Source organism: Bemisia tabaci, chromosome 4 (genome assembly GCF_918797505.1).
Source record: "Bemisia tabaci chromosome 4, PGI_BMITA_v3".
Taxonomy (NCBI): domain Eukaryota; kingdom Metazoa; phylum Arthropoda; class Insecta; order Hemiptera; family Aleyrodidae; genus Bemisia; species Bemisia tabaci.
In genome coordinates this window covers 33,125,456-33,148,885 of record NC_092796.1, presented here as the reverse complement: position 1 = coordinate 33,148,885, position 23,430 = coordinate 33,125,456, and the positions used below count along the sequence as shown (strand labels likewise).

At 36.5% G+C, this 23,430-nt stretch overlaps 2 protein-coding genes across 4 annotated transcripts in view; both read left to right on the top strand.

Moving 5' to 3' along the window:
• Positions 1-3,551, top strand: part of Nin (blastoderm-specific gene 25D) — a 40,380-nt gene extending 36,829 nt beyond the window's left edge. For both annotated transcript variants that reach the window (XM_072299718.1, XM_072299719.1), the window contains one exon: positions 329-3,551. In XM_072299718.1, the coding sequence (XP_072155819.1) occupies positions 329-457 (129 nt within the window). In that variant the 3' untranslated portion in view covers positions 458-3,551. The remainder of the gene's footprint in view (positions 1-328) is intronic.
• A 2,589-nt stretch (positions 3,552-6,140) lies between these two features.
• On the top strand, positions 6,141-23,251 carry LOC109035830 (uncharacterized). 2 transcript variants are annotated; one of them, XM_019049636.2, is made up of 13 exons: positions 6,141-6,552; positions 9,121-9,642; positions 12,213-12,382; positions 13,486-13,589; positions 14,528-14,668; positions 15,534-15,731; positions 16,320-16,427; positions 17,174-17,237; positions 17,570-17,706; positions 18,490-18,626; positions 19,837-19,963; positions 20,411-20,554; positions 21,453-23,251. In XM_019049636.2, exons 2-13 carry the CDS (start codon positions 9,304-9,306, stop codon positions 21,584-21,586), a joined length of 1,803 nt encoding a protein of 600 aa, XP_018905181.2. In that variant the 5' UTR covers positions 6,141-6,552; positions 9,121-9,303; the 3' UTR covers positions 21,587-23,251. The 2 variants fall into 2 exon arrangements, with proteins under 2 accessions (XP_018905181.2, XP_018905172.2); XM_019049627.2 differs by having other exon boundaries at positions 16,320-16,463.
• The last annotated feature ends 179 nt before the right edge of the window (positions 23,252-23,430 follow it).

Genomic DNA, 23,430 nt, shown 5'->3' with positions numbered 1-23,430 from the left:
TTTAACTTTCAATGTGTGGTACTCTTGTAGCAACCAAGATATGCGGGCCAATTGCAATCGCGTGCGTTGTTTGTAAACTTGGCAAAGTAGGTAAAGAACAAAGGAGATCCGCGGTTTGTGATGTCTTGGATGAAAGCCTTGCGTAGGTCCTCGCAAAGCTTCACAATTGCCCTCTCAGAAATTCGTTATTTTTGACGGCGTGAATATGTGAAAATGTTGGTTGGAAAATTCACTATTCACGACGGTGCGATTATTCGCACAGCCCTATCAACTATACATTTTCTCACTCACTCTATTGATTTTACCTGAATTACTTTTCTCTGTTTAGATGGAAAAACTAAGAAAAGCAGACACAATAGCAAAAGACTTATATATTGAAAATGCAAAACTGATGGAAATGCTACGTTATAAGCAATTTTGTTCCTGCACCCATGGATCATTAACCCACTCTCTTTAAAATCTACCGTGTTTTTATTCCTTTTCTTTTTTTTCAAGCAATTTAAGAAGCATTCAAATTCTGATTGCCTCTGTACTTTTATCATTTGTTTTAATTTTAGAATGCACCTTGTTTGTTTTGTATTTTTAAAATTTCTTCTCTTTGTTAACTTTATGCATTAATGGTAGACAAATCGTAAATGTTCCTTTTATCCTTAGAATGTTTTTTTCCTTGAATTTATGAAGGTAAGGCAGCTTCTTTTAGTCTTCGCACGTTTCATTTCAAGTAGGAATTTCTCAAAGCTGTTGTTAATCAATGAGTTTAATTTTATTTTACCCTCATCTCTCCGACAGTTGCTCTGCACTACTACTACTATGAAATTGTAATGCTCATCAATCGCTGAAAAATTTCAAATGAAAAAAAAGTCAAATTATACTCATTTAAAAGTCACTCTCTCACCTTCCTTTTAAAGTCAATTTGTTAAGGTTAAACGTGGAGGTTACGGGAAGATACACTTTCCAATATGGTCATCATTGATTTACCCATCAATCAAGAATTTCTTTCTCCTAACATGTGACCATTATGAAAACTTAAATATGTGCTTAGTCATCAGACAATCTGATCAAAGCATAGACTCAATGATCAAGTGTCAGTTCTAAACCGTATTTTTAATGATACTTTGGTATGAGACGTTTTACACTAATTCACAATATTCCTTGAGACTCTTGCACTTAAGTTGTTTTCTGTAGTTTTCAAGGACTTGTAGTTTTTAATTCAAGCATTTTAATGTATACAACTCAGTTTAAATTTGTTTGCCACGAAATCAGTAATGAAACGCAAAGATTTCTGAAGAGAACTTTTTATTCATAGCTTTAAAAACTTTCAGGAAAAATGAAAGCTAAATGAGTGACAAAATGATCGATTTGATTTGATTTGATTTTTTTTTTCTTTTTATATCATGCAGGTGTTTTTGTAGACAATTGAACCTGTCCAACTTTCTGGTTTGCCCCTCATTGTCTCATTGGTTTAATGATAACTGATCTCACAATTTTTTGTGTATGTCAAAAGTGATAAGTTGAATTTTACTTGAGTATATCGACCGTTCTGAATTTCCTTTTCTCCGCCAGTGTAATCATTGCTCTGTTCTTGTGGCCTTATAAAACACGATTTTGCTCTGGAATATGTACTTGTCTCTGAAAGACTTTTTACAAGAAAACCTTAAATTGTTAAGAAGTGTCTCCAGATTTTTAGAGAATCTTTTTGCAGACTTGTATATATAACAAATACTAGTGATTATTCAAACTTTTTCATAAATTCCTGGCAGAAGTTTTTGTACTTATCTTCTCCGTGTAGCTGGACCAATTAACAATAGTTTATTACTGAAGATTCATCTTGGAAAAATTTATTTTCTCTCAACCTGGAGGTCTAGTTTTAAAAAATAGAAGACTTAATTGAAAGTGCCTCTATGAATGGACGGAATAAACAAACACAAGTGGGAAACAACATCATGAACACTTTCTCTTCATAAAATATATTTTTTGACTGCTTTTTTTATTTATGTAAGATTCCCTCATCACAAGTGTCTTGAAATTTTAATACAGAGCTTTGTAAGCCGACTTCAGTGTTATAATTAGTTAAAATTTTATCCGGCACCACTGTAAAATATCAAAAATCAATTTTTAATAGGAACTTTCGTGTCAAGTTATATAGTGTTTGTTGTTAAGTCTATGTTAGAATTGCTGGAAACTTGCATGTTTGTCAAATTCGAATTTTACTTTATTTTTTATTTGGTGACTTTTGTTGATTTGATTCTCTAAAAGTTAACTTCCGAAGCTTTCAGCAATTAAATTTCTCTTTTAGACAGCAAAAAATTTTAGTTGCCATCTTATTTCTGTATCGCCAGAGTTACGTTTCTAAGAAATCTTCTGGTGGCAAAGCGGTTATGTATCTATTGTCGCTGTTTGTTTTATTAGTTTCATTTGATTGCTCAGTCAGAGATTAACAAGGTTAACATTTGTGCATTATCAAGCATATCTACCATGAGTGCTTTCTCTTTCTTCTCTTATAGTTCCTCAAACACTCTCTGTAATAGGTTGCTACCTGAGCGCATTGATGATAGATTTTAATCGTAACCTTTTCAGTTCTTTACACTCTTCAATAATTGCAATTGTATTGCACCAGCAACACATACTATAATCAATATATTTTTATTTTCTCTTATTTAATTTGTATGCTTTGATGATAGGAACCAGTCTTTTATTCCTTTCACGTTTTACTCAACTGTTAAGTACTATCTTTTGAGGAAGTGTCTTGAAAATGGTTGTCTACTTTTTATGGCCTTTATACATTGTGATATGTCTGAAAAGTTTACTGAGCCCCTATTTCCCCATTATTGTTCTTCACTTATATGACGAACTTCCTGTTACGAAGTGATCGCAAAAGAATTGATCTGTAGAGAAATGATCCATTCCTAAATATTTGCATTTCAAGTAATGCAGGTTCAGCAGCAGATGTAAACTTCACCCAACTGACAATGCAACAACATTTTGGCTACAATCGGGAAGTTTGAAATTCACCACCGCCTTTGTAACATTCACACAGCTTCCCGTAGTCATTGTTGATTTTAGCAGATTCAGCCTGCAATTTTAGCCCAGTTTTACATCGGGAAAGTAGTTTTCCCATCTGTCGATAGATTATATTGATTTTTTGTGTATTTGCTGTGCCTTTAGTCTCGCTACATACGTGGACAGGATTCCAAGGCCTTAAGAATCTCTGTAGTTAATTTGATTGATAAAAAAAAACAGAATATATTTTATACCTCATACTACGATAAAACGAGAAAACAAAATTTCTAGCTCTGTCTTGCCATCTCTTGATTAAGAGGATCAAAATTTTGTTTATCAAATCTAAAATAATTGAATTGTATTTCAGCCCCCCTCCCACTCCTTTCCTTTGTGTCATTAATGCGTTTTGATAAAGTATCACCTGTAATGAAGTCACTCATCTTGTTTTTATTTTTGTGTTATTTGATGTTGATAGAATGTGTTGTTTGAAATAGTTTCATGATTTTATTTTTGATCTTTTTATTTTTTAATAAAATCAGTTTTAAAATAAATTTTCCGTCTCTCTCATTCACCCTATCCTCCATCTTGAAACTTGTCCGAATTTGAACTCGTTCGAATTCTTGACTTTATTTAAATTGTAATTGAATCCCTAAGTTTTGAATGCAGTGGATTCTGAGTTATATGCACTGATTTGATTCCTGCCGCTCTGGATAGTTCATCAAAATGCCAACATCAGTTACATGAGCATTAAAGTAACTCAGGGAAAATGTTGATCTTTCCAAATTTTTAGAAAATATTTTTTCAAGTTTTCTGAGAATATTTAGACTGAAGTCAAAATTCCGAGAAAAATTTGCTCAAATTCTGAAATTCATCATGTAATATTTAAAAACGTCGGCCCACATTTCCAAAATCTAAATAGAGTAGGTATAGGCTTGTCTGGGGACTGTCTTCTGTCCATATTCACAAAAATCATGAAAAGTGGCTGGACAGAGCTCTAGAATAAACTATGACAAGAAATGTAAATTGTATCGTGCTCAGATCAAAAAGTTCATAATTTCATCACAGAATATATGTAAAAAACAAGAAAAAGAACTTTAGTCATATTTTCAAGATCTGAATAGAACAGGCTCATCTTGGGACTATCTCCTGTCAATAGCCCCCCCCCCCCCAAAAAAAAATCGGCCCGGAATAAAATTACCTGCTTGAACACGGGCATTTCTCGAGCACTAACAGTTGGAGCCCGCCCAGTCTTTGTGATTCAGACTGCCATAGCGCCTGCAATTGTTTGTATATGCAATGCGGACATCCCATGACCACGAATAGTTGCATCCAGGCGTTGTGTTGCCATTATCGCATTAAAAATTGCGATCTATGGCGATTAAATCGCTACACATTGCAATTTTTGGTTCGATAAAATTGAGATTAAATCGCCATTTATCGCGATAAATTGCCGGGCGATAAAATCGCGATTTTATCCCGATAAGATCGAGGATAATCGGTCAGATGCTGATGATCCCAGCGATTTTATCGCCGATAAAATTGCAATATATCTCGATTTTTCGGTTGAAAAATGATACTTGGGAAGAAGTTGAGCATCATTGCGAAACGAGTGCTTTGAATCGCATCCAACGTAGGTATCTCGTTTGCGGTCTTTTGAAATCTCCGCTCCTATTTTATTTTTTTTTTAGGAAGAACAAATCAACATTATTCCTAGAAGTTTTCTTAAAATTTCCCTCGCGCAGAGGAAGAAAATCACGGAATTTTTAAGCATTGACGTGTTAAGTCGTTTCCATTGAAAGGATAAATTATGACAGGAGGTTTGCAGCATAATAATAAAATTGCATTTTTTTACCATAAAATTGCAATATTTACACATCATTTGTGTTAAAAAAAAAAAGCCGATTTTAAACACGATCGACAAAATGTGCCCCATACCTATGTGAGAAAGGCAGGTAATTTGCAAGGCAACAAAATTGAGGCGTTGGGCGCTGAAAGGGCATTTCTTAGTTGCGGCGTATCAGAATCTTCAGTGCTAATTTTCATTTCAGAGAGGAGACTATTGGGTGAATTTTCTAAAATTTTACGTTTTCAGCACCGTAAAATCGTGAAGAATACCTATTCAGTCAAAGTTACCACAAATTACATACATTCGCTTTGATTATGATGGATGAAACGTTATATCGGAGATTTTGAGACACTGCAACGCAACCAAGAAACGCCCTTTCTGCACCTGATGGCGATGGCGCTTCAATTGCAACTAATCTCAATTCCATTGCAAATAATTCAATAAGAAGAGCCCCTTCAATCAGCGAATAGGCAACATCTTCTACACTCCGAGATAGTAGCAGTTACTTTACCTTGCGATTGCAATTCATTGTAATCCGGATCGCATTTAGCAGTAAGAAACCAGCGTGCGATTAGGTAGGTAGGTACAGTGTTTTCAAAATCGGGCAAATTCTTCTTTTCTTTTAAAAATACTGAATATGCACAGTACTAGAATCTACAGATTTATTCCCCTTTAAAATTAACAATTTTTTGGTGGGATGCAAAAACTATTTGCTATTTTGGGAGATATTTTAGATAATTGAATCGCATTTAGCAAAACGGAACCAGCGCGATTACAGTGTTGTAAAAATTTTGCTTCCTCATAATTATTAGGTATCAAAAAAATCTCCTAGATCAGCAAATATTTCGCGCTTCCTACCTAAAAATTGTTAATTGCAAAGGAAAATAATTGTGTAAATTTTAATGTTGTGCATATATTGAGTATTTTTCATTTTGAAAACAATATAGGTAATCGCGCTGGTTTCTTTTTGCAAAATGTGATAAAATATTATGAAGAAGCAACATTTTAACAACACTGTAATTGCGCTGGTTCCTGTTTGCTAAATGCGATCCATCTGTGCTACTTGCGATGCGGAGGGAGGGGGAGGAGGGGTTTCACTTACTCTGCACAGATAGGTACTAGACTGAAAAAGGATCACAGTGATCCATCTAGAAATCGAGATGGGGAGGAGGGGGGGGGGGGGGTTGTGGATTGGCGGTACGTATAGCTGCGGCGCGGTGGTTGCCGATACAGCCAAGCGCTCCTCGCCGCGCCACTCGCCAGGAGCGTCCCCCATGGAAAGCGCCTCCGTTCATTGATTTTCTCTGGCCCACAAAAGCTTCTCCGCATGTCTCCTCGCACCCGTCTTTCCACAACCGATCGTTTTCTCCGCTAACCTAGTTTCGCCATGTCACTAGTTTCCCCGTGAATACGCAGCCATCCGAAACTACGCGTTTCACCCCGTCCGTATTAATTCGCGATTCAATCCCGTCGAAATCCCGTGTTAAATGTGGGAAACCCAAATTGGTGCCAGGTGAAATCGTCAACTCCAGTGTCTTGCCGTGCATTATTGCGCAAAAGGAGTTTTGGATATGTGCAGGGAAGGATTTGAAAATGTTCCGGATGATGTTTTGGCACACCCTTAAGTACATTTTAGTTTACCAAACTTGAATGAGGAGCGCTGTTTTTTTCTTTCGGAACACCCACGCCAGTATTTACCCTACCAGGTGAGGATCAGCTTTTCTTCGCGGCTTTTCTCGCGTATAATGGCTGGCTGTTCGAGATGTTTGAGAACTCCTCGGCGGGTGGTTGAAGGATATTACGAATCGAGAGCTTGAGCGGTTATTTTGTATCCTCTGTAGAAGCGCGGTTAAAGGTAGGGAATTGCCCAAAACGAAGCTTATGGCTCGAGTAAATATAGGTCTCACATATGATGGCAAAAAAATTAGTTTCAGTAATCACCTAATCGCTTCACGCAGTTAAGTAGTCGGACCGAAATTTTACAAGAAACGGCCCTAAGTAGACACTGATGAAAACATTTTCACCAATTCCTCAACTTATCTGCCGTTGCTAATAAAACGAGCTTCTACAACAAAGGGCCTTGCTTACGTTTTCCTCTCTAGCGCGACGCTGCTTCTGCTGGAAGTTTACGAAAAACCAGTGCGCCTTCAATTTTTGTGTCTGCAATATAGGCTACAACGAAGCACGAATAGTTGTATCCAGAGAGGTCTCCACGATCGATCGGAGAAGAAAGAGGATATACATCTTTAAACGACATAATAATATCTGATATACTTTATACTGTCCCTATGAAGAAAACTTTTTCAAAAGGGATGTAAGCACAGAAGCTAAAAATTCCTTTCTCTCTATAGTGCCCCCGACTTAAAATCATACATTATACATATATTATACGTATTCATACATTATATACATATTGTTTACATTATATTCGGGCCGGGTTACTTTTAATGAAAAACAAACATGAGCGACCTCAATTATATGAGATGAGCCAGTTTAAAGTTCAAATCCTTGCGGGACTTAGGTAGAGCCAGTCATCTATTTTTTATCTTCTTTTTCTTTTATTATTTTTCTTTGAAAACTGAGAACGTGTGGATACCCTAGTAGGTTTATGAAACGAAGTTACCGAAGCAATTTTGCACTTTAATGCTATGACATCGCAATTTTTTTTACAATGTTTATGTAATTGCAATTTTATTCCCTGATAAAAATTGGCGATAGGAGCTGCGTTTCAAAATACCATAGGAGTTCTTATAGCCGACTGAAGAAGGCGATAGAAAATCATATAGGTAGCTGGCTGTAGAAAGTGGGAAAAATCATACGGCCGGGCTACACGAAGCGATAAAAAATTAAACAGCCGGGCTATATAGTTCCTGTCGCCGGGCTTTACACTTTATCGCCTGGCTGTTGCCTTTTCGCCTTCGGCTATAAAAGGCTATAAGAAATTAAGTAGAAATTCGTGTGCTTTGTAAATTTTTAAGTTTGTACGGAGTCACCATAACATTTACAAAACGCACATTATATTTTCCTTTACTAGGTACATATTTGTTTTCATCAATTAAAATGAGAATAATCCATACAGAGTGTGCAAACATTTCAAAGTCATGAGTTGAACAACGCTGACTCCACGAGATTAAATATTAGAGCCTAACACAAAGCAGAGCGGCGGCGCACTGGCGCCTACAAACCTAACAGGGATACTTCACGCATTGCGCAATGCGTGAAGTATCCCTGTTAGGTTTGTAGGCGCCAATGCGCGTTTCGCGCTGGCTGCCCACCCGCCGCGCCGCGCCGCAGCGTACGCTTGAAGCTCGCTTGAAGCAACTATTTCACACCAGAGGTATTGCACAGTATCGTACGAAATTGAAGGCGCTCCAAGATATTAGGAATGGCAGGCATCCCTCAAAAGTACGGAGCTTTCCTCGCAAAATAAATCAAGATACTACGGCCCAAAAAGAGAGCGGTACCTAGTCCAAAAACTCACTAAGTCCTAGCATCCGTATAATTAGTAATGTTTAGCATACACTTTATCGTCAGGCTGTTGCTTTATCGCCATCGGCTATAAAAGGCTATAAGAAATTGTGTTGCCGGCTATAGAAGCTATTGGAAATCTTACAGTCGGATGTAGGTCTATGGTATTTTGGAACACAGATTCTACTGCCAATTTTTACCAGGGTTTACATCACCTGGTTAATACATGTCGATTTCAAAGGATCAATAAAATGAGCTCTGTGTGCGAGAAAGTTAGGTAATTAGCAATGCTAAAAATGTAGCTTATTTCAATTTTATTGCAATACATTTCAACGAGAGGAGCCCCTTCAATTAGTGACTAGACAACAAAAACAACACTACTACAAAACCAATCATTACCTATATTACATCCTTTAGACTCTAGAATCTAGATGTAATTGTGGTTTATTACAAACTAGCAACCCGTGCTACTATTGGGTACATGGGCGGAAATAGTGTAGGGTCGGAGGGCAGCCCCCCCCTCCCCTCCCCCCCCCCAGAAATCTAGCACCGTGACGGCTTTTCGTCGTATAAATTTATTTTCCGAAGGAGGCTCCCCGGACCTCCCTACTTTAGAACTGAGTCAGTCCCACAAAAACCCTCAACGGTGTTTTTTAAAGTCTTCTAGATCCCCCTTGACGATGTGTCCCTCTGCCCCCCCCCCCCCTTCCCTCAAAGTTCCTAGTGGTATATCCACTCTGAACCACATTTGCACTTTCTGTACCTTTTTAATAACCTTTGCATATCATCTTTTATATCTGTTGCAGATGAGTCCCACCCAATTCGATAAGAGAGGAAATCGCGACTTCATCGAACATATTTACATTCTTCGTGCGTAACTTGGAATATATCTCTATTACACGGCTATATTCCTATCCTCAAAGCAATAGATTATTGAATGACACGCCTCCTCTAGTCGGGGGAAAGGCAGACAAGTTGACAGCCCGAAAATGAAAATGGATTTCGAACTTGTTTTCTTACTGTACCCCTTCATGATTTTCATCGGGAACGATGTGGTGAAGTGCGAGCCGAGACCCGGGAAATATACCGACTCGGGGATCTTCGACTCCGAGTTGAAGGACAAGCGAATGGTCAACAAGAGGTACGGGGTGAACCTCGACTCCTGTTCGTCGAATTTCGCCGTGCACCGGGACAAAATCATCCGTACCGAGGATTCAATCAAAATGGGTGCCAAGTACCTCAGCGCCAGCGACGTTCTGTCACGTGACGACTGCTTGAGAATATGCTGTCAAACGGACACGTGCAACGTATTCGTTTTTGAAGAGAAGGTATTTATCTCTACTGTTTCATATCCGCCCCCCTCCCCCACACTCCTCGTTCATTTACAGGTCTGAATTTTTTAAAAAAAAATTGGAAATTGAGTCGTTTACGGTCCTATAACCACACGCCTCGACGCCCCCTTGTAATGTTCGACTTCTGAACATAATTTCCTTATTTTTTCCCTTTTTTAGCGATATGTATAGGGTCAAATCGTCAAAACGGATCGAGATGGCTGGATCTGACGTTAAAAGTACCTAGATCTGAGCTGCATGCCATCAAAAAAAATTTCTGTGAACATCTTTCGATTTTGTTCGGCATACAGTTGCTCTTCAAAAGGTTTTTACGGTGAAAAATTTGAAGAATTTTCTTAGTGCAGTGAAGAAGTTTTCGAATACACGAATTTTACAGGAAAACGTGTGAAAGTCACTGAAAAAAAAAATTCTTGGGGGAAATGGAGTTATCGAGAGCATTTTTGTCTCCCCCCCCCCCCCCCCCACCAACCAACGTACCTAACTCAAGATCCGTAACAGACCGTGAAGCTCAAAATAAGTAATGTTTCGCGCCTTTTTTTTGCCAGAAATTGAATTTACGGAATTTGATTGGATGATGTTTCGCGCCTTTTTATGCCGCGGGTAGGTACTTTAATTTTGCGGACTCATGGGGCTGCAGTCGCCAGAGCAGAGCACACAGGGGAGAATTCCACGAACCGCCCTGCGCCGTCCGCAGCGCGCATGGCACCCGACCCGCCTTTCCTTTTTACACTTCATCTAGCGTTGAGATTTCATTAATTACCTCACACGACTCCTGTATAATTTTAAAAGTCGAAAATTAAAAGAAAAATTTAAAAAAAAATTATGCGATTCACGAGTTCCTCCGCCAAGGAGCTCTCCCCGCAAGAAATCGTTCACCGCCCGCCCGCCGGGAGAGCCGCGGCGTAATGCCAGCGCTAAACGCGCACTGACGCCTACAAACCTAAAGGACTACTTCACGCATTGCGCAATGCTTGAAGTATCCCTTTAGGTTTGTAGGCGTCAGCGCGCGTTTCGAGGTTTCGAGCTGGCAGCACGCCGCGCCGCGCCGCAGCGTGCCATAAACTTGCACACAATTAATAAGTCAGGGTGATAAAATCTTGGTAATTTGACATCAAATTCGAAATTGTGCTCTCCTCTCGGGGACACCATGGATTGAGAGATTTTGCTGACCAAGTCCAATTCCTACTTTAGCATTCCTGGCCAAATCGTGCGAGAGTGTGTTGGTAATAGCCGCGACAATGTTACCAGATTGTACAATAAAGTAGAGTGTAGATATTTTATGAGTTTAAACAGAGCAATATGCCGATTTTTCAGCACTATCTGGCAACATTTCCTTACAGTTTCCAACATTAAATAGTAATGTTTCCTTTTATTTAAAATGTGATTCTGTCGTACAAATTTGTTTCATTCTATCAAACTTGCCTTAAACTTTAAGTAATAATTCCATGTCCGGAAAAAATTCACTTTCTCAGGGAAAAAAATTAATTAGGTATTCTAAGTCCACCCTCTACTCCCTCTACGATCCCGTCTCCGCATGGTCTCCGCGGTCTCCGCGCGGAGGCGCGGAGTCATGGTTAGATTGAGGTTATGTTTTTGTTCGTTATCTTATCTGTGCCAAGAATCATACACCTTACCGACCTTACGCATGAATAATATGCATACTATTTGGAATAATTTCCACTCATTGTGAAACCTATTTCAGAAATTCAGTCTCTTATACGTTTGTTCCTGCATATAAGTTTCCTTGGGTTGATCGCTTGTACCTACTTGAGCCACCGACGGTTTTCCATCGATGTTCAGTTTAATTCTGTGCTCTCGAAACCATCCTTGATCACCAATTCAATAATGTTTACTTTAAAATCACGCAGCTTTTTCTGAATAGTGTTCTTGTATTTTTGTAAAGTGTTATGTGGTACTTTGTAGTTTACCATGAAGAGTGTACCCGACGTTTTGAAATGTGAGCAAGAGAAGTGCCGCTTTACCTCTAAAATGAATGCGATCAAAGACCGCATGTACTTACTGCTTTCTTCTCCTAATGCCAATGCTACATAAAAAATCAATGAATACATTTTGGAGTAAGCCTCACCTCTCATAACTATAGTTACAAGGTAATTCCATCCCCTACCGAATGCTTCTCCTGCCTTTTCCTGTGATACCTACAGCTGCTCTGGCGAGTCTTCCAAAAACATGCAGGTTTTACTTTGCCGCTTACCTCTAAAATGAATGCGATCAAAGAACATGTGCTGCTTCCTTCTTCTAATATCAATGCTACAAAAAAATCAGTGAATACATTTTGGAGTAAGCTTCACTTTTCATCATAACAACAGTTACAAGGTAGGTAATGCATCCCCGAAAAAGAGGGATTATTCAAAAGAGTATGTTTTCTATCAAAACCAATTTAAATATCTCATTCTCTTAGTATGATGTAGTTGAATTTTTTCCCCAAAAGATTGGCTCAGTGCTCTTTTACAGCACCAATCTTATTTGCCTTCTCCACAGTGTTCTCTAGATACTTAATTTTTTAACCTTTTGACTCTTTTTCACAGACTCCTGGAACATGTTACCTCTTCAATTGTGGTAGTCCTGATGATTTCAAATGCAATTTCACTCACCATCACAACTACAGTAGTGCAGTTCTCACTGTCAACAGGCCATTAATCGAACTTGAAAGTCAGATTCCCCACAGCCAGCATGAAGAAGAACTTCTCAGATTACGGTGCGCATTAATTCCATTATGTTCCCTTTGAAAATTAGAGTCCGATGGTAAATTTTACTCTTTTTTGTGAAACTCAGGGTGTGCAAGACGAATTTCTGAAATGTTGGGCCGAAAAAGATTTATCTTGCCATTCTCGGGGCTATATCCAGTGTCATTCCTCAAGTAGGTAGCTTCTTTTCTCAGGAGGGGCCCATATTCATGGCAAAAGTGCAAAACCCTCGTATCTCCTCTGGAGTATTTCAAAATCTCTGCTCCTACTTTATTTGTTCACAAAGAATCAAGGTTACTTTACCGTTGGAAATATACACCTGCTTAAAGAGAGGAAAAATCACAGAAGATTTAAAGAAATAATGTTCCCTAGTTTTTAAAAAAAAAAGTAAAGTTTGACAGGAAGTCCTCAATGTCACAGAGTTAGGTATGTGTATTTACACTTTGGCCATTGATATATAGTTTACATTTTGGTCAAGGGATGTTCAAGGACGCCTTCAAGGTAGCATTATGTAAACGATAATTTTCATGGAACTCAGGTAAAATTAATTCGTTTGACGATTCGAACAGCAACAGAAGACCATTTGTCCTCAGTTAAGTGTTGGAGGTAAATGCAAGAATCAAGGTAGTGGATCTGCTGTAGCACTCTGAAAACATAACTTTTTTGGCCCGGACTCTACCCATCTTAAAATTTGCAATGTATTTTCTTCCATACTTTATACTTTTTGCAGTGGCAAATAATTTTACTCCCGTGTAAGAATATAATATATTTCTAAAGTCAAACTGATTAAATTTACCCGAGTTCTGTAAAAATTGTCCTTTTTATGATGCTACATGGCGTACTTAAGGCTGCTAAGTGAGCTGTATGGGATTTCCCAAAGGAAAGATGAAATCTTTTACAAGATTCTAGGATTAGTAAACTGTTATTCCTAAGTAAATGAAAGACTTTGCACAGTTGTCGATCCCTGAATTGTCTTGAGAAATTTCAAATGAATCCAAAAAAATATTCTGTATGTCTTGAACCATAATGTAGAATTAAGAGAGTGAGTTATTTTGCTTTTTCCATCTATGTTCTTTGATTAGAATTTGTCTTAGTGACTCATTTTCTGATGCAGAAAACCGGAAGCTCCAATTGTGCAAATCGTGGAAACCACGACGCCAATTGCAAAGAAAGGCAGCAAAGAGATCCTTCCTACTGTTATTGAATTCGGTTCTCCAGGTAAGCAGTACTGTCAATAAGGTAATTTTCAAACAAATACACTTAAATCGTGCTTATTAGCAGTCTCTAGAAGTTTTTGTCTGGCAAGTAAATTCTTGGGCTCTCTTGCAACCAAAATTATATATTTTCGGATCCAAACAAAAGTCAACCAAAGAGAAATGCTAAATAACTTTACTTACATTTTGAAAAATTTCATCGAAGCGTACAGGGTGATTTTTTTAATTACAAAATAAATTTTTTATACTGAGAAAAAGGTACAACAAGGAAAAATAATGTTTTATAATTGAGGGGCTTAGAGAACAGGTGCATATGTGCAGTTTTTAAAAAAATTGAGGTAGGTATTCACAATTTCAAATAAAACTAGTCTTAATGCATATTCCGTGAACAATTCACCCCTGAATTCCAATTTTTAAGCATCAATAAGTCAGTTTGAACTTTCTATCCGCCATAAAGATCTATGTAATTTGGAAACTTCAAATATATATTTCTCGAAATAGCAAAAACTGCACTCATGCGCCTTGTCCTCCAAGGCTCTCATTATATGAGGTTTAGGAAGGAAAAATTGGTGTAAATGACTGTCGGTCAAAAAAAAAAAAAGGGAAAAAAAGGGTAAGCCTTTGAATTAGTGATCACAACAGGGATATGAGTAATTCCACTTTTCTCCTTTTCTAAACAATCAAGATGTCAATCTAGATGTGTGACCAACAAAATCCTACAGATATTTGCACCAAACTAGCCATACAATATGTTTTGAGATCTGTAAAGTTCATAACTCTCCCAGAAAAAACCTGTAAAGCCCTCTCGTGCTGGCAAAGGTCCCCTAAACCCTCCTTTGAGAATCATCATTGGGAGGGGGGAGCAAAGTTTCATTAGCCGTGAGCGGAAAATTTTTTGATCCATTCCTAAGCCTTGTAACATTCTATTTTGTTTATCCTCAGTTGCTGGCAGTAAATGCAGTAGAAATCAATTTGAATGTCATAGTTCAGGAGAATGTTTAGCCATTTACAATGCCTGCGATGGAATCCCACAATGCCCTGATGGGAGTGATGAAGCTCCAGAACTTGGATGTCCAACAACTGGTGAGTATGAAAGCACCTGTACATTTAGTTTTGGCTGATATTGAAAAAAGAAAGCGATAGACACAGAAGACAAAGGGAAAATTTAGCGATCTTATCGGTTGAAGCAGGTGGTTGCAATGGACAAACAAGGTACGTAGTAGACTAATTAACAGCAACCCCCAAGAGACCCTTTAGTTTGTCCATCATTTTCCTTTTTAGTCTATAAGACCATCCGTTTCAACCAATAGGATCACTCCATTTTCCCTTTCTCTCGTTCATCCATCTCTTTGCTTATTAATTGCATTTATCAGCCCACTGGACTAGTTGGTCTTTGCTTTCCAATTTCATATAAAAAAGTGTTAAGCATCTGAAAAACTCTCAAATTGTTATACGAATGTGAAGTTGTTGAAAATTACCAGTACCTCTCAAAATAATGAAATGAAATCGTATTCCTGTGTGGTTTGCCATTTTATTCTTCTTTTCAATGTAGAATTATTAGGAGAACAAAAATGTTTTAGCAGTTATGAAAGTGTGAAGACGAGAGTAAAAAATGAATTAATTTCTACAGAAACTTGAAAACCGCTAGAGGTGCATTCTTATAATGTTTTTCTCATTTAAAGTTTGTCAGAATCAATAGCTCTAAACTAAAGCCAAAACTTATCGGAAATTGAATGATTGAAAAGATTCAAGAATTTTTTAAAACAAAGGGAAAGTGCCTCAAAGAAATTTACTTAAAATCTCCACCTGTACTGATTCTTTAGACAACAGCAATGCGTTTGTCTTCTTCTTTTTATTATATAAATTTTTAATATCCATCAAAAAATGATCAGCAATCACAACAAAATATTTTAAAGAATAAACTTGAGTGTAATTACATTTTTTTCAGCTCCACCAACATCCGCTCCTGTTGTTTCATCTGTGAAATCCCAGCCCTCAGTGGAGAACCTTGGGTTCATTCCGAACAAAGCGCCACAACATGTTGACGTTCATGCGGATAAGTCAGGAGACCCTGTCCGACCATTCGTATCTGGTCCTATGAACATGATGAATCAGCAGCAAATAGCTTGGCAGCAGCAAATGTATAGTGAGTTTTCTTTCTCTATTTTTTCTCGGTAATGAATCTCTCCAAGTAAGTATGTCCTCGAAAGTTCAACGAATCTTAATGTTTTGAATAGTCTAATAATTGAATCATACAAAACGTCTAATGTCCAACCCAGTGTTTCAGAATTACAGTAGTTCGTCTTGCCGCTCGACACATATTAATAAGACCGATCTTGTTAGTAAATGTTAAATTAATTTGCAGGACTTTTGATCAAATTATTCTACTTTCTTAACGTGTTAAACCAACTTTTGTCCATCAGTGTTAATAAAACTGCTCATGTAGATTCTGAAACACAGAATTGGACATCAGACGTTTTTACAGGAGGTGATTCAATTGTTATCATCAAGAAGACCAAAGGCCCAAAAATACTAATAAAATACCCTAATGTTTCCGATTGGATGAATGCATTTTCTTGAATCCATTCCTTTATTTCCACTACTGCAAAAAAATTCATCAATGAACCCATTTTATTAAATTTTGCAAGTTTTACCTACTAATTCAATGATTGCGGTGAATTTTCTTACGCTGAATCAATCATAGTTTTCATTCATCATTTTATTTCTTTCCTAGATAATCCAAATGTGAATATGATGCCAAACAATGCTGAACAGCAAGGCTTGCCAATTGGAAAAACTCCAGAGCAGCTCTTAAATCAAGCGAAAACTTACGGACGTGAAGGTGAAAATTTTCAGTGGCAAGAATCAATGCCAAAAGGCTAGTATTCAATTTTTTGTCTGGTGGCTTTGCTTTACTCGCTAATCACCCAGCTACAGACCAATTAAATCCTGTTTTTAAGCTTCTTTTTTGATAAAATTGTTGGAATGAAGGATCCTCAGCCCTCGATTTGATATTACATTTAACTCGAACCAAGTCACTGTTGCCAATTTTATGCGTGGACATAAACTACTGGACAAAACAGGTGCGCGGACAAAAAATTGTTGACAAAATGTCCTGAAACCGAAAAGAGATTTTGGAACGGTGCATCTGAGATTTGCATTTTTGCAGTTTTCATCAATATGTTTTACTAGAGTGTAAAAAGTTCCAAACCCTTTCCTGGTTGTTCCTTGTGATTCAGTGTATTTTTTTCTTTGACAAAATTTCTGATTTGCCTCTGTTTTAAAAAACATTTAGAGTGATACGAAATGTGCTCGGAACGGGATGCAAAAATTAATCCTCAGGATTTCGGTTGTGGATGAATAATGATAGTGTGTTCAAATTGGTGTATCTCTGTCAAACTTGGTCCTTTTAATAGTTAAAAGGTGAAAAAGCCTAATAGGTAAACATATTCTCCGCTTTGGATTTCTAATCACAGAAAATCTATTTCATCGTTTTTGCAATCCTTCTAAGTTTTTTTATGTATTATTTGTAAAATTGATGCATCAAATGATTATTTACTGAATTTTCTTTGATTTTGTCTCTTCCAGGAGATATGCACATTTTCACCCACAAAGGAGGACTCATGACTAACTATCAGCCCCCGGAGTCAGTGTAAGATACTATTAATGATACTATCATATCAATCTTTTGTCAATCTTTTCCCATTATTTTCGTTCATTTGACAAAACAAGAGTCCAGTTAAAATCAGGCTCAGCAAATTTACAGTAAATGCAACACAAATTTTTTGTATTAATGCGAGTCATTTTAAATTTTACTCATAAGTTTGAGGCTTATAGTTTCGACTTTTTTACAGTTGATCATGTTTTTTATAGTAACTTCAACTTCTTGTATCTTCATTTGGTTTTCAGTTCAGATCCCCCCCTCTCCCTCAGCTTTCTGTCATTTTAATACTTCAATATAACCATCATGGTGACTTTTCACAGGAATCCCATGAATGGGCAACAATATGGTGAAATATCGTCCTCTAAGATTAACTATTATAATAATGTCGGCTTCAATCACTTACAACAGCAGCCGCAGCCTATGCAGCCTAATTGGCACCGGAAAGCTATCCCGCCTGGTTAGTAAGCTTTTTTTTTTTTCAAATAATTGTGCTGTTCTTTTTTACTATTTTACTGCGTTTTTTTTAAAACAGATAGTTTGATGAGTGCACCCTTTGATTTTTCCATAATTTGAATCAGTACTTAGTCTGTACTTTGAATACTTTGATGAATTCTTACTTTCAAAATATTGAAAACTCCAGGGCTCTTTGTGAAAACATTCAAGACTTTGTAAAGTTTCAAAATTTGACTCTATACCTAGGCATTTGATCAAATGCCTGATTTAATTTCTGGCAACCTATCAATGGTGTAAGTTCGCAACCACATATCTTGTTCGCGGTGTTTGAAAATCTCTGCTCCTATCACATTTTTATGGGAGTACAAATCCGCATCATTCATTGAAGTTTTCATAGAAATTTCTTCGCACAGAGAAGAAAAATCACAGCAGTTTTCAAGCATTGCCACTGAGTAGTTTTCCATTTAGAAAATATTGTTGGGTGCGGGTAGCCCTTTCAATCCCCCTGTCGGTTGTTTGTAATAGTCAGGGGGTGGAGCTGGCCGCCTGTTCCTGGTACATGGGAGCAGTAGTTGCTTGGAACTTGATTTTCTCCCCGCTTTCGAAGTGAAAAGAAAAAAAATGGAGTATGACAGGAAGTCTGCATTATTGCAAACCGAGATATGTGGTTTCGGACTTGAACTGTCGGTATACAAACATCAAGCCATCAAAACATAAATCTGTGGATAGCACAACTGAGCATTTGAATTTGTACTTACTTAACGTGTAATTTTTCTTCTTATAACAGAAATTAATGTAAATGCGGGCAGTTATGATTACTTCTACGAGGATCCGCGGGCCCGTTTGCAACAGCAGGCTCAAGCTCAATCCCAAGCTCACCCCAACAACATCAATAATTTCCAGCACCAGCCAGCTCATTTTCAGGTAATTTCACCAGGAATTAAGTACCAGATTTGCATGCGGATTTATCATTTTAGCTTGTTTCAATTTACTGTAGTTTTTTCGATAAACTGGATCCATCAAAAGCGATTATTTTCATCAAGATGATAAAGAGGATTTGAATTCTGATCACTCGAAATTCAATTTAGTACGATAGTAGACTCTTGATTGTTTCAATTTTTCAATAATTAAATTGTAATTAATTTTTTCTATGTTTAAGTGGTAATTTTGTAAACAAATTTCAAATCTTTTGAGATGAAGATCTTATAAATGGAGTCATTTTATAAATGTAATTGATATACTTCTTAATTTAGTTTTTTATAAACCTCTGAAGACTTTAATGTATTGAGATCTATAAATGAGCAGCATTGTGTCTTTTTGACGGGGATGTTGGATGACGAAAATGTCAGATAATCAAAACCATCAAAAATAGACTGAAATAATGCCATTTCAGACTCTGTTTGTTACTAGATTGCACAAGCCTGGCCAATTTCATTTTCTGTTGTATTTGTAAGACATATTGGTAAAAAAATACAAAAACAACTCATATATTCATTTTTGCCCAAAAAACCGGTTTGCGTCGTGTCAAGTCTGATAATGCCATGTTTTAGCTGTGAAAAAATCATGTCGGATAATAGAGATTCTACCGTAGTATTACATAGAAATTTCACTGTTTGATTTATGATTATGACAACCTCTCAAACGGTAATAATACATCCCCATTTTTCCCATCTCGAGACTTGCCAACAAAACAGATCAAGTACGCCTGGAAAGCCCTCAAGAAGTCCGCCTTTCAGCTGCTTCTTCCTTAAGAATTAATTTTGCAAACCCTATAATAAAGCTCTAAGTATGCAAACATGAAATATTGCATTCAATCAGTCAAATTGAACAGTTAACTTTTGTGTTTGCTTCCTTTTAGCCTTGTTCAATGGTTTACAAAATAGGTTCTTCGTAAAAAAAAAAAAAAAAAAAAAAAAAAAAAAAAATTGAAATGTGCTTTTAGGTATAATCGATCGATGATGTATTTTGTGCCAAAAGTTTAAAAATAAACTAGTACATTGTAGCAGAACGTGTTTGATATCTCGATGTTTGCTCACTCCCACTTTAGATGTACCGTCGATAAAGTGAATGAATAATCTTCCTCTGTTTTTGGTCTGCTTTATTTTTAAAATTTTATTTTTTCTTCCTTGTTTAGGAGACTCAAGATGTTGGATCAATCTATAAGCCAGCAAGGCGTCCAGCTGATTCGGTGAAGAAAGCTAACCCTGTAGATATCCTATTCACAACCGAAATGCCTTCTTCAACTACTCTTAAGCATAAAAGTAAGCAAATCTTGAAGAATTATCAATTCTTTACAATTTGAAATAAGTTCATTTCTTGCAATAAACTTCTAATTAAGTGTGATTTTCTTCAAAGAGAACTAATCAAAATGTTTCCTCTTTAGTTTTGTACGATTTTGTTCAGTATGCACAAAGGAAACTACCTGGAAAATTTAAAAGAAATTGTTCGTTGATTTTCCTGTAAAAAAAAAAAGAGCATGAGCGGATACATGCATTGTTGAAATATAACGTTACGAATTTTTCAACTCAGCTATCGAAATGGTATACGGTGAACAAAGGAAACCTCCGATTCTCAGGACTTTTTGCCTTGTTTGTTCTGTAGGAGTTATCATATGGTAAAGCTAAAGAAATATGCATGTAAATGATCAGAAGTTTTCAATTTCGATTTTTTTCAAAGAAAAAACTCATTAATGTCCGTGTTTTCCACAGTTCACTCTCATCACACCCATCACAAGCCTCCTGCTTCCCATCGAAAAGTGGAAAAGTTTGGAGCAGAGCCAAATCTGAAAATTTTTGAAGAAGACGTGGAAGAGAAGTCTGTACCAAGTGGAGCAATATTATCTTTAACATTGGGTGAGTTTCTCTACAATAAAATTTTTGGAGACCGGCATAAAAATAGTTCAAAAAACATATATTACATACTGTTATATAGACTCACTTGCGTTTAAGTTTTATAAAACGCCAGTCATGATATCTATGCGCAGTTGAATCCAACAGTGCATTATGTACATTTTTTGAAGTGTCTTTACTCTGATTTAAAATGGAGCGACCAATGAACTATATTTTTTGGTGATCATGATATCGAATTAAAGTTTGTATGCATAGTTGTTGCAATTGAAGAAAATCCTCAGGAGTCAGGAAATGGTGCATTCAAAACTTTAACAATCAGATGGGTTAAACTTTCAAATAGCCACTTAAACAAGTTTGAATTTTTCATACTTCTCTGAACCCTTTTTATAAACTCAATTCAACTTTTTCGTTTTTTTCTTCGGAAAGCATGAACCCTGCAAATTATTTCTGTAGTGGTTACATTTTGGGTTCGAAATATTTGATGCTGTCATTATTTACACGATAATCCTTCCTTTTGTGGCGAACTGTCATAGCAAAAATAATCGATTATTGAGTCAGTTACAAATTCTACTCCTCTGCACGCACCTAATTGGGTTTAACTAGTTCCCATTGAGTGCGCTGGCAGCTCTACCCCAGATTACATACATGAGTCCAAGTACCACTCCATCCAATAGACCTTGAGTTCATACACACAGGTCAGTTACTGGAAATTACAGCTTTATATCATAAATTTAAGAAAATAAACTCAGGAAAAATGAGGAAGATAATTTAATTCGCAAATAACTAAGATGTTAATGTATTACTTTCTTCATGATAATGTTTGATGATTTTTTCTTTCCGTTATTATTTGGTTCAGCCAGGAACTAGGAAAATGCTGATAATGGCTATGATTTAATTTCAGGTCTGTTGGTCACTGCTCTGATGGTCGTTATTGTCGGATGTCGAATGAGAGTGATACGCCGGCGTTTACGTCGTGGTGGAAAATCAGGCTACTCCCACGATGCAGATTTTCTTGTCAACGGAATGTACTTATAACACTAAAATACCTAGTTATTACCTTGTTATTGTGGAATTGGTTTATTTTTATTATTTTTTATATTCGGCTGAGTAGTAATAAATCTCAATAATTTATAAGCTATTTTCTTTTATTGCTTGAAAATTGATGGAACTAAATGAAGAAAAGGTAGTTGTATCACGAGAGCTGTCGATCTCCTCTGTTCTGGTTTTAATGTAGTAGTTTAAAGATGCAAAGGCATTGCCTTTGTTTCAAATAGTTGAGAACACCCAAAATATGACAATAGTGAAACTTCTCCATTGATAAGTTCTCATAATGATGAATTATAGAAATGAACTAAATGAAACATAGGGAAGTTCAGATGACAGAGTCTGCACTAAATAAGTTGGCTGACTTTTAGAATGAGACAAGAGGTCCTATTTCTTGCATTCATTTTCAGTGTCAGCAAGATAACTGTATACTTCCAACATGCCCTAAAGTTGGTTACTTTTTTTGACAAGTATCCTGATTAGTAAGTTAAAGATGAGACATACTACAAAGTATTGCTTATAAATTTAGAATGCTGTCATTATTCCAAAGATATGCATTGGAAAAGATTACACGCTTTTGCCTTGGGGCCTTCAGAAAACTATTCCAATATTTAGCAAGATGTATTAATTTTATAGATTCTTCTCTGCTCATAGCAGGCCTCATAATCCTAGCTAGAATAGTGTATTACATGTTTGTCTCTCTTAGACAGTTCGAGTAAGATCCCATAGTAGTTCTAAAATATTTTCTTTTAGGTTTGCTTGAAAAGTGCTGAAGACCAAATCATTACTGCAGAAATAGGACGCCCTGGGTTGGAAAGATTTGACAACAGAAGAAAATTTTTAATCTAAAAATATAAGGAAAAACATAGAATTCCATTAAAAACAAGATTTTTTTTCTCCTTACTCGTTCTAAATCTTATAAGTTTTTACAACTTTCTCAGTATATTTTAATTCCCGAAAAGGAGAGTTAAGAACTTGGAGATCAATTCTTAAATCAATGGTAAATAATGTGCCTTTTTATGCAAGTAGATAGAACATTGATAAAAAAAAGAATGTCAGAGGATTTCAGCGTTTTTGCCAAAAAAATAATGGAAATATCATGGAATTATTCTTTTTGAAGTCATGTACACCCTGAAAAGTGACTGCAAAGAATAGAAAAATTAATATCTGACCTATATTCTACATTTGTTTTATTATGTGAGAGGAGTTCCATAAAGTTTAAATTGCTATCGGCAGAGGGAGATCAGCAAAAGACTTCCTATTTTGTAGTCTTTGAAAATTTTTAAGAATTTACAGAGGGTCAAAAAGCAGTAAATACTACTCGATACCTTATTTTCAAAGACTCGCTCATATTCTTTCAGTTCGTGACAAATGATTGAAGAAAACTTCCTTCTTCTCAACAGTCATAGTTTTTAGGATAAGCTGAGCAAGCAGTAGTATTAATGTTAGAGGCCGGTGTGTTGTTGAAAATGGCCTACCCTTTTTTTAATACCGCTTTTACTCATAGTGGTAACATTTCATTTTACTGAAATTCTCACAAGTTTGTTAATAAAATATGATTTCTTAATCGAAGCTTTAACCGATAAGACTGATTAACCAACATTAATTTTCAAGAATATAAGTTCCCTATTTATCAATAAATTGCTTAAAGGATGACTGGACGAATTCTGTTATTTTTCTCTCTTTAATGAGCACACAATCATAATCTCCCCAATAAGCCTTTTCTTCCAGAATCTTTTGAAATTCGGGCTGCAAATTCTTCCAAACGTTGCTTTTCTTTAGAATGCTTTGAGTCAATAATGTTGGGTCGGTTTATAATCCCCAATAAAACCTAA

Bases quoted from the DNA above. Each gene is read 5' to 3' on its own strand.
- LOC109035830 (XM_019049627.2), top strand. From the start codon at position 9,304: ATGAAAATGGATTTCGAACTTGTTTTCTTACTGTACCCCTTCATGATT. The intron at 14,669-15,533 runs GTGAGTATGAAA...CATTTTTTTCAG, and splicing joins ACTTGGATGTCCAACAACTG to CTCCACCAACATCCGCTCCT. The intron at 19,964-20,410 runs GTAAGCAAATCT...TGTTTTCCACAG, and splicing joins AACTACTCTTAAGCATAAAA to TTCACTCTCATCACACCCAT.